Source organism: Ptiloglossa arizonensis, chromosome 3 (assembly GCF_051014685.1).
Source record: "Ptiloglossa arizonensis isolate GNS036 chromosome 3, iyPtiAriz1_principal, whole genome shotgun sequence".
In the NCBI taxonomy this organism is placed as follows: Eukaryota; Metazoa; Arthropoda; class Insecta; order Hymenoptera; family Colletidae; genus Ptiloglossa; species Ptiloglossa arizonensis.
The window spans coordinates 6,739,506-6,751,551 of record NC_135050.1 but is presented as its reverse complement, the minus strand read 5'-3'; the positions used below and the strand labels follow the sequence as shown (position 1 = coordinate 6,751,551).

Here is a 12,046-nt window from a genome sequence, read left to right as displayed (position 1 = left end):
TAAAAATAAATTTATTTTTCACTTGTGGCTATTTTACTGGTATTTTCGTGCAAATATTTGAAAAATACTATTAAAATCTTTAAGTATTTTCTTTTTTTCCAGATTAAAATTCAACGCTTTCGTCCGTTTCTACCATCACATATTCATTTGCCTTCCTTCCTTCGTTTCTTATTTTGTCACACTATTTTCTCTTAAAAATTATTTCTCGTACAACGGATCGATAAGTTGTATAACACTCCGGTGTATCTAATGAACGAAATAAAAAATCAACCGAAAACTTTTCGAACATTCTGGATAACTAAAATTCTGTTTTGCATTAGTTCTGTGCGCGTACGACAATAAATGCGAGGTTACTTGCAGTTAATACAATCTAAACAAAATAAAAATTAGTTTTACGTGTAAAGATGATAGCACTATCGTGACTTCGATGCGAGTAACAATACGTTAACACGTTCTATTATGAATTATCTAAATGATCGGTTCGGAACGATCCGTGTCGAATTCTTTTGTCTGTTGACAGTGATATTAGTCGATCTAACAGAGTTACATAAAAAGAAAGAGTTATACATAAAATCTGCGTCTTTGGCCTTGAGAAATGTCACTGAGTGTAAAACTTGGATAAATCTCGCGCACGAAAGTTTGCACGATTCGCTGCGATCGCAACCAACGGAATCGAACTTGGTCGTGTATTCTCAACGCGATCGGCAAAGTGATTTAAAAGAGGAGAACCTACGAGTTTCTTTTTCAACGTGGACAGCTCAACGATAAATATACCAGGCCCATTTGCACTCGAACGAAACCTGTGTCGCCATTTCGATCGCGCGTTGACTCGTCGACGATTGTTTAATTTGCTCCAAACGATCGAACATCCAGAGTCCCGTGGAACTGGAACGTACCGTATCGTAAAAACGATTACAAATACGACAGAAGAATGACAAGCCAGAGTAAATGGCTTCCGATGCTCTATATGTTATTACTTTTCAATGCGTTTATCGATGTACGTGTAGTTTCCTTAGTGTGCGTTAACTGTTAAAATATTAACTGATAATACACAAAGTTTTCTTGGAAATTTTCGAACGCAAAATCGGAATTACTCTCGGTACGATCATGAAACATAATTTTAGAGAAAAATGATCACGTTTCGATACTTGGAACCTCGACAAAAAAATATTCAAACGTTCGTTACATACGAATGGTATTTTCAACGTTTCTCACACGAGAAAACAATTCGTTGAATATGCATCACACCGATTGCTTTTGGAATACATCATTGTCGAGATATGTATTGTTTATTTCGGATACCGAGTAGTTACATTTATCTGCAGTCATTACGAATGGAGCAGTGAACATGGATTTAAACGAAATTCTGAGACTTTTCGGTTGATATCTGTCACAACGAGTAACACAGTTAACGTGATTGGTCTGAGCATCGAAGACTCTTCAATTTGTCACTCTTTTTCATATTTTTAATTATTTCGACGATACGAGTCGATGGTGCCAATTACGTGAGACAGCATCTAATGGATGTTTCTTCGTCAACGTCAATCGATCCTACTGAAATAAAATTTTGTTTATGCCTACCACCTGAGGACACCTACGATCACTCGTCGTCACTAACACAATTTCATCGCAAAAGGATCAACTTGTACTTTAAGTGTAACGTTAAGTCGGTGCATCTGAAATATTTGGATTCTACGATTCTAATTTTTCGATAAAAACTCGATACATTTATTTTATAGAAATAACTCCCGCGTGATTCCTTACGTTTGTACCATTGGTTGTTCTTACTATTTCATTTCGGTAAAAATCAGAAATCATTCGAAACAATGCTTCGAGTGCGATCACCTAGCGAGATCTTCTTTCTATCGTTTTCACAATATTTATTCTCCGATTCGAATTCAAAGTACGAAATAAATCATTCGAACAACCCGTTTACCCGACTCGAAAACGATAATGTTGAATAAATAACCGAGAATCTCTTTCGAAGACTATCACCTATTTGTAATAAAAAGTTCTTGAACTCGATTAATTTCACCGTTTATTTTGCAATATTTGTAACTCAGAAATATACGTAAAAATGAAACGAAGAGGTAAACAATGCAAGAAGTTTATATGTAACGTTTTCTTTAATTCGAGTATCGTTACTCGAGCGGAAACGAGTAAAAAATCAACATAACGTACGAAAGTGAATAAATTTCAACTTACGTTAGCACACTGAAAAAAAAACATTACGTATGCACTAACCTAATAATTGTCATTTCGATAATAGATACCGATTAGAAATAGCGTAAATCGGTGAATTTTACTAGATGTAACGATAGGAGAGAAAGTAAAATACCAATTTCCTACTAATCTTCGCATCACCTTAACCCATACCTCGAACTACAACGCTTCTAAATGCAGCAACAACGGAAAGAAAAGAGAGTCTACAATAACACGGATCAACGTTCCAACAAGAGAGAAACGAAACCGGCTCGGTGTATCCTTTGTACGTCCACGTAATTCCGAATCGTACAAAGTCGACAGCCGTGCGCGTACGGAGTCCAATGACGGCCGAAAAATGATACCCGTTCGATCATGAGCTCGGCCCAGATCGGTGAAGAATAAACGAGAAAGAAAGAGAGAAAGTGAGGAAATAACTATTTTGGCTGGAAAATACTTCCACTGCCGGTGCAGGTTACCGATAACGGCGGCAGTGGTCCAGATAAGGTACATATGTATGTATCGCACGTACGTATAAATTAAACAATGTAATAACGTCCAAGTGACACATGCAAAGAGAGCGCTAAAATACCCCCTACAAGTTTTACGCTCAGTGCGTATAGAGAAAAAAAATTCATTAACATTTCGTGCACAATAAGTTCTGAAGCCAAGCGAAGAAGGGAAGACATAGCATACAAAATCAAATAAAAAAGAAAAAAAAAAAAAAATTAAAGGTAAATAAAAATAAATAAATATATATAAAAAAAATATATATATATATATGTGTGTATGTATACGTAAAAGTAATTGTCGGAAGGGTCTTACCCTGGAGGACGAGGGGGCACTTCCGGCACTCCCAATGGCCCAGCTCTTGGCAGGGCCATCGCTAACCACAGCCTCACCTAGTTAGGACATTGTAACAGTAGGCGTTACCACCAGTCTTTATTATAAAGTAAATGCCTTTTCTTACAAGCACGGGTATGCGTGTCGCGCCTTTGTTTGTACATAGCAGAATCGTAGGTTGTTTTTCGCACGAAATACCAACGACCGTACCGTTTCTTCGACTTCTTCGCAACGGAAACAGCGAGTCGTCGAGAAACACCGTTAAGCTTGGCACGTGACAGTAAATACACGCGAATGACTCGAAGCAATCGACAGGTTCAGGTTCGTTGATCCTGTACTTTCGAAACGACAACGTAGATTGAAAATTATGAGAATAATTAAGCGACATTATCAACGTAGAATCGAATCGTCGTATTTTTCGTACATTTCAACGAATTGTTCGCAATCAGATCGGAGGAAAATTGAAACACCGACGAGAAGTTAATTTTCTTTTTACCGATAACGTATACCGCGCGAATCGGGACGAGAAAACTTCGCGAATTTGTCACTTCCGAATTCGAGTTTAACGTATCGTATCACAGAGTCATGGATGTGGTGGCAAAATTTTGCATAATTGTTTTCTAAATTTCAGTCAAGTATATCGTATTATAGAAATGGTAAGATTAGTGAAACATTTATCAGTTGGTAAACGTGACTTTTATATCGTGAATGAACATTTCTGATACCAAAGCAGTTCTATTGGAATCGTTTACTGCTTCGGTTTGTAAATTATTGGACCATTTTTCAGGTGTATAATCCACAATTTGGAAAATTCGATATATTTTTTATTCTCGTAAGATGAATCATAATCGATTCGCAATTATTGTAGTGAGATTTGATCTGCACATCTCCGTTAATATCTTTTTTTTTACAGTAACGAATTTCAAGGTATAACCGTTATTACAAACAAAAAAAAAAAACAGTGAAATAATTATCCGTCGAGAAACATTCCGCCGCGGTAAACGGTACAATTAACATTATCGGAAATGTCAATTGATCACAATTGAATTTAAAAAAAAAAAGAAAGAAAGAAAAAAAATCAACTCTTGAAATTTGTTATACGTTAGAATTTTACACCGAAATAAATTCAAATTCTGTGTAATTTCTGGAGAATTCCTGCAATACTTTTTCACAGCTTCCAGCATTTTACACGTGTTCAATGTTTACATGGCGTAAAAATTGAATTACTGTGGTTCGCAAAAGAACTGACACAAAAATCCGACAATGCTATGCAGAGGAACATGAAATCTTGTTAGTATCATGGAACCAATGAAAATTGTCAACGGGTAAAAGAATTATACTGTGCATAATATTTCTGTTCGTATTTCGTATCTTTCCAATCTGCCCAATGTATCTAAAAAAAATTCTACATTCGTTTAATCGCCGCCATATGATTTTAAATATTAACAAACAGTGCGCGTGTGTATGTGTACGTGTGCGCGTGCGCACACACCGAATGTACCGGTAAGTGTGAAATAAATGCACACGGCGATTCCTCCTGCAAAAATAAGCCGAATTTGTATAATAATACTTTTCTTGTACGAGCTTTGGTAAACGAGGAAATCAATTTTGAAAATCAGCCAGCTATGGATGCACTTACCTATAGCGGAAACTAGAGTGTGATCCCTCCGTAAAGTTTAATTACCACTCCCCACTATAATTCTCATCCCTTCGCATACCTGTAGACACGTGTTCTCAGTCTCTTAAATAGAAAACAATGACGTAAGCAGAAACCGTAGCTGAGATTATTCACAATTGAGGAGGTGGCCTTGAACGAGTAATCGAGTTTCATCCGATTGTAACAAAGGAATCGTTCAGTTATAAGATTCGGTTTTCACATCTTTCCATAGGCTAGTATTCTTACTCGATCTCGAACTTGCAAATATTACCACCGTGAATTATTTCCTATTTACCTTTGACTGTACAAATTAGTTTTTAAAATTCAAACTGTTCGATTTAAATTAATCTTGCACGAAAATCCAATTAGTCTCAACGTTCGATAATAATGTTTTCAAGGAATACACATACGTGTAAATTTAGTTTTTAACAGATGTTGAATATTGTATTACGAAAGTCACCGCTAAAATTGCGAATACTTATTTATAATTAAATTTCTCCATAATAAAACTATGACAGAAAATCGTAAGATTGATAGATGGCATGGATCGATATCAGATAGAATTTTTATTTATTTCAACAAGAAAAATTTGCCCACGAAGAATTTAATTGAATTAATTTAGTGTTACAATTTTACAGTAATACCCTTACAACTTACATCCTCGTTGTAAGATCATTTGAAATGTTTTTAACGTAAGATCATCGCAATTTACACCACATACAGGGATCTCTATCGAAACCAGTAAAGTGTGAAACATGACACGAGGTTAGCATTTAAACCACAGCTTTAATAAAAAATGAAATTTTTCAATTTTTCGTTCTATTGTTATGAGAATATTTGTAACATATCAATGAGATTTTTCTGTTAAAAAGAAGTCTAAACACGATGCGATTCGTACAAATTTTGGTTACTTTACAGTTACGAGTTTTACAAAATTAAATTATTATGTACGCTACATGAAGCTTCTTTTTTGGATAGTGTCTTTAAAATTAACGTCGTTATGCCTGTTAAAGGAAACTGCGCGCTCAATTTCAAGTAAGCTAGCTAGCCTTCCGCCTTATGGTCGGTTGACCACACGCACGTTTATTCAAATATCATTTATCCGAACTGAGTACACTGCTGTCTTTAACTGCGTGGAATGATTAAAAAATTCGATTCAATCTCTGATTTTGAACGAAAAGAACGGATAAAAAAATCAACGTGTATCCCACTCGCTCTCATTTTCTCGTATTCGCTCTTCTCTTTTCCTTATTAGCTTTCACTTCTTCTCAAACTTCTTCTCTTCGATTGCGGTTCATTCTTTCTCATTCACTCTCACTTGTTTCCATTAGATGTTCTTTTCTTCGACTATCGACTCAGCGACACATAATAGCGACCTAGGTCAATGATATGAAATACAAATTCGAACCAAAGTGCCAATCGCTTGCACTGTGCACGATAGAAGGCTGTTAGGTCCTGATGAGGGACTCTTAGCATAGTGGAAATTGCTTTTGAAACCGTAGTAGATGCAAGTTACAGTGCATACTTAGTATCAAAAAACTCTAATAGGCTTCTTCAAAATGGACCTCCGTTTCTGTGATATTTCGGTTTAAAGTTTCTTTTACGCACATGGTAAATGAATTACTTGAGTTTTTGGTAAGTCGGTAGAGCGAGTGACTATGAACTTGTTAGTAGTAGGGATCGAATCCCAGCTTCTAGTTATTACTTTTTTTTAGTATAACTTTGAAATGCAAAAGTATGTTTGATTTATTTTTGTATTCAATGTCAATCCTATACGATATCAATACTGACGCAAAAGATCTTAAATTTTTAATATAAAAAATCAAAGTAAATACAGTAGTAAAATAGCAGTACATGTTGCATACATTTTTCTGTATTATTCGTTCGTATTAATCATTACCAGGTAAACTCTGTATTGGTCATTTGTATTATCACTATCTGCGCTAATGGTTTCCAAACATATTCTAAACAATTGATACCTAGCAAGGGTATCCGTATAATCCTTTTGGTTAACTATAATATACTTTTCATACTGTTCCAATTACTTGGTCGTTCGGCTATGTAAGCTTGTTGCTGGTGGGAAACAATGAAATGTAAAATTAATAATATACAATATTGATGGTTTCCATTAAAAATTCAAGGTTCTTTGTCTTAATATTGATGTCATATGGGACATGTCATTGACATTAAGTAGAAAAATAAATCAAATATATTTTTGCATTTCAAAGTTGTACTACAAAAAAAAGTATCAACGAGGAAGCTGGGATTCGATCTCTACTACTAACAACTTCGTATATAATAACTTGCTCTATCAATTTACCCAAAATTTGTTCCGTTAACAATTTAAGTAATTCATTTACTATGTGCGTATCGAACTTTAAATGAAAATATCTCGAAAACGAGGACCCATCTCGAAGAAACCTATTACAGTTTCTTGATACTAGGTGTGCACTATAACTTGCATCTACTATCGTTCCAAAAACGATTTCGATTACCGTAAGGCCCCCTTGTGAGTGGCGATCTTACAACGAGGGTTTACTGTATTTCGTAACTGGCAATAGAGTGGAGAAAGCTCTTGACCTTGCCAAAAAAAGACGCTGTGCAAAGGTAAGAGTTATGCTTGATTCTCAGTGGAGAAGGGGTGACCTGGAAAGTTTAATTAATTCTGTTTCGACGTAGCCAAATGCGCGCGTACTGAACAAATTTTCAAAATCGATCTTCTCGCAAATCAAGTCTCGTACGAGAAAAATTCATTCTACCGTTTCGACTTATTTTTATACAAGGAATAATTCCTCACATGTTTGTACAATGGTTATCGCTAAACCTGTACAGAAATCATTTCTTCGTCCTTGTATTATCCCAAACATTTTAATTGCACCCTAGACTGATACACGATTTTTAAAAGAGAAAACAAGGAATCTCTTTTCTCAAACGACGTACCTGCAGAAGACATTTCAAACGTCAGACCGAGTGCATCAAGATCGTCCTGAGAAACTTGACCAGAAAGGTTGTTCTGTATGTTGTTAGGTACCCTTTGCTGTTGTTGTTGGGTTCGTGCGCCAACGATCGCTCTCAATTCTTGCCTTACGAACTCCGATGTGCTGCTAGCGTTTCCTGTGACAAAACAAGAGACGTTCGTTAATCATCGATACAACGATCACGTGATCACGATCTTCGTGTCCGTTCGTAATAAATCAACAGCAACGATTTACTCGTAGTTACTTGTAGATCGTGTCTTATGTGCAAGCCATAACGTAAGTTAGTCAAAGGTACAGGATGAATGCTTTATTACAAAATGCGGTATTTACAATATTGCATTAACATAGTTCGTAACAACTTATCCTGTAACACACAATATTGATGTCTGACCCATCCGTTCGCGAGGATTTATGATTTTCAAGCACGATGAGTTTCTTGGTGGAAAGGAACAAAAAAAAAATATATAAATAAAACGCTACCGTGAGACGAAGCTTCGGATCGTTCACTGGGAACACCGTGTAAGCTTAGATTACATAAAAACAGAGGTCCGATAGACAGTAATGTAGACTGCGTTCGACGATGTTTAATAACACTGCGTTTAGTGACAATGATTAACCACAAAAGCTCGATGCACTGTACATGAAAATGCGTCGTTGTTAGTAGACCTTCTCTTTTTTTTCTTTTTCTTTTTTTTTTCTTTTTTCGTTACTTAAGGACGAGGCGGTTTTGAAAATCATGGATTTACACGGAGACCTACTTAATTGTATTACACGGATGAACACTGACACGGATGTTGGAGAATGATTAAAGTGACTTCATATTTGACTTTGTACGTACCATTTCACTAGCAGAAACTAATGTAATTCTAAACTAACGTGTCTCTCTTGTATCATACCGAACACCATCGATATGTTGGAACAATTTTATTTTTAGCTGTTTCTTGTTCTTTGTATTCTGATATTACAGTTACTGAAAACATTTCGAATCTCAATTATAATTCTCTTCTATATTTTCATTGATAGTGAAAACGATTATTCATAGATAATAGAAAAATTCAATGCCTTTTATATATTTTATCAAAGAACTATTGCAAACTGTTAGAAACGCGAAAGAAAAGTGTTTGATATTTTTTGATATCTTACTAAAGGAACGCGAGTGGGTGTCTACATTGATCATGCTCCAATTATAAAATATCACTAATTGGATAGTTCGCAAACGTAAAAATAATTCGTACGGATAGACAATGATTGTGAGTTGGCCGAAGATTAATAAGGAAACACAACATAAAAAAAAAAAAAAAACACAATGAAATTGCATGAGACAACAAGCATTGAAAAAAAATTAAACGTAAGTTGAGTAAACAAAGTGTGAGAGAAATGAAGAGATTACGCCAAGTTCCAGAAGCCGCTGTAAATTATAGCAAGAAACTTTCAAAAATAATTGATATCATAACTGTGACTCCATTTGTCTTTTTTAAATGTACGATACAGGTCGTATTATCTTTGTATCGTTGTGATATGAATAAAAAAAAAAAAAAGAAAATCGAATTCAACTATTTGAATTTACACTGAAAAATATTTTCATAACGAAACACAAATCAATGAAAAATGAAAATGTACGCTCGACACTCGACTAAGTATTGTACAACCGGTGGATCGAGAAGCAGAATTTTGGACAATGAATGGATGTGAACAAATAAAATACATAGTTCAACATTTAAGTTCTACGAAGGACATAATGATTAAATGACAACGGTAGTGCAAACAGTTCGTCTTGCACGTTGTCCAACGTACCGCCGAATCGTTATTACTAAATCACGATCGTTACATCGATACAAGAAATTCAGTCTTACGATATCGAGGCAGCAATACGTATTAGTTTTAACACAGATTCCATATGTGGTGCAAGTGACAGTGACGCTAATTTACGTGTTCCGGGTGTGCCGGAGACAGTCACTAAACAGTGCGTACATGATTCGAACCGGAAATGGGCAAATTACCAACGAAACGTGCAATACTTAACAATTATTCCTTCCTCTGCTACGAATATTGTTTGTAATCTACTCTACGAATTGAATTTTTCAAACGCAAGAAACGACTAATTATCGTATCCATTCTCGTTACTTTACAATTTATACTTCATTCGATCGATGTTAGAAAAATAAATAAATCTCACGTTCATTGTTCATACGGTGCAAAGCGGCAAAATTATTTAACGCGATTGAAATTCTACGTCTCAAACTAAGTCGAAATGATGAAATAAAGTTTTTTCTTTCAAAGATATCAAATTATCGCTACTGACCATTACTGTGATTTTTTTTCCGATATAATGCCATTGGTTGCTTAATTCGTGTCAGAATTATACGATTATAGAATTATATGAGACACAATATGTCTAGATATTGAGTTGATATTGAACACTACTCAACCGACTATACCTCCTCTCTCTCTCAACAACAGTTCTCAATTCTTGGAACTCTTGCTTCCCTCGTTAACTGTTGTGAAATGAAACCTAACCTGCAACACTAAGCGAGGCAACACTTCTGCTATAGATTACGTCGAGTTTCAGTCAACTGCGAACGTCTGAACGACCGACGTTCAACGAACGATTTATACAAAACTAACCTACAAGATCACGTACGGATTAAATTCCTAATTTTCTTTTCTCTTCGAAACGAAACTTTGCACAAGACAAATTTATTCGATCGAATATCGATTTACTTTGACACGTAGAATCGTCCTATTCTGATCACGCCACGTTTCCCAATTCATCCTACATAGATATAGTTGTAACTATAGGTATAAATATAATTTGCAATGTATATTTGAAGTACCGCGCTACGTTCGATTTGGGAACAGTTTGCCCGCTTCCGTTTCCAGTCCACCTTAAACAGTACGGTGATCTTAACGCATACGTATCACAAGAAAGGTACCTAAAAAAAGATATGGTACAAAGGACAGTCTTTCCTACGTGACTTATCTACTATGCTGTTACATAAGTACATCGGTGTCTACAATCACCATAGGAAAGTGTGGTCTCTCTATCGCTAAAAAGAAGTAGGGTGCAATCGAACATCACGTTTGTATCGCTGGAATTAGTGTGAGAGAGGTGTACATCGTAGATGGCGATGAGGTTGTATTATGTTACATCACAGTCCGTAGGAACACAGGCGATCGATTTCTCTCAGAGACACGAGGCCTTCTTTTCCTAACGCGATTGCAAAATGTAGACCTTCGACGGTTTTTTTTTTCGTTCGTCGAACGATCATTTAACGGGACTCGTTTGTCCGTCTAACAAAGGTCTGACATTTTGCTTCGTTCGGAACATATATGAACTGTTATTCACAAAATGAAAAGACATCTGGTGAAGACCATGAAACTGTCGGGGTTAATTTACGATTAATGACGAGTGTTTCCTTCTTTATGTTCATTTCGTTGGGTTCAAAAGATTCAAATGTACCAGTCGCGTGAACAACTAATTGCAACGATACCGTAAAACAGTGTTTCGCAACTCTGTTACCGAACACCGTTTAAAGAGTAGGACACATTTCGAAACACCATAGAATGCAATTTCTTTTGTAACATGGAACGAATCATTCAAGTAGAACAAACGATATCTTTCCCTCGATTGAAGGTGGAAACTTTTTTATGTTAATGTGATTTTTCACTTTACCCCCAAAAATAGGGAAATTACTAAATTATTTAAAGAAGATCGTTATTTTTCCGCGTAAGAATTACGATGTACAAGTTTCAATTTCCACGAACGAAAATAAACGTTAATTACGAAAAGTAAAAATAAATTTCTTGTTAAAATGCAAGAAATAGCAACGGCAATGAAAAGCGAAAGATTAACAGTTTTACGAAATAGAAAATTATAGAATACAATTTCTTTTTTTTTTAATGTATTTTTCATGTTTTACCTAAAATCATAACTTCCTACGTGACTCTGGAATTATTTGCACCGCTCCACTTGTTACAGTGTTACATTTCAGTGTCATTGATTCGTTACGCTCTTTCGAACGTTGCAGCCATCTTGTTTACGCGCAGTGGATTCGTATCTTTTAAACGCAAACAGGGGGGAAGTAGTTGTGGGACAATATCTTGATTCGTATCTTCGTACTACAGAGTGAGTGAAGAGTACATTCCAACGGGTATGATTATGACGCTAGCCGGATTTGAAACTATAAATAAAAGCATCATGCAACAATTAGCGCTATTTTGACAGGATACGCTACTCTGCATCGACTTCTTGAAAAGTGCATGAAAATGACGATCGGAGAGTAGAGATTTGTGAGAGCGAATTATGATGATGGTACTGTTTATCGTTGATTTCGCTCGTCTGTTAAAGATCCGCGACATTCCAAAT

General features: G+C 35.7%; 1 protein-coding gene across 16 annotated transcripts in view; it reads right to left on the bottom strand.

The window, feature by feature from the left end:
- Window positions 1–12,046, bottom strand: part of LOC143143954 (uncharacterized) — a 313,357-nt gene that overhangs the window by 7,357 nt on the left and 293,954 nt on the right. For 15 of the 16 annotated variants that reach the window (XM_076305817.1, XM_076305815.1, XM_076305811.1 and 12 more), the window contains 2 exons: window positions 7,643–7,816; window positions 3,028–3,104 (listed from right to left, as the gene is read on the bottom strand). In XM_076305817.1, coding sequence (XP_076161932.1) covers window positions 3,028–3,104; window positions 7,643–7,816 — 251 coding nt within the window. The remainder of the gene's footprint in view (window positions 1–3,027; window positions 3,105–7,642; window positions 7,817–12,046) is intronic. The other variant, XM_076305823.1, reaches the window with a different exon arrangement.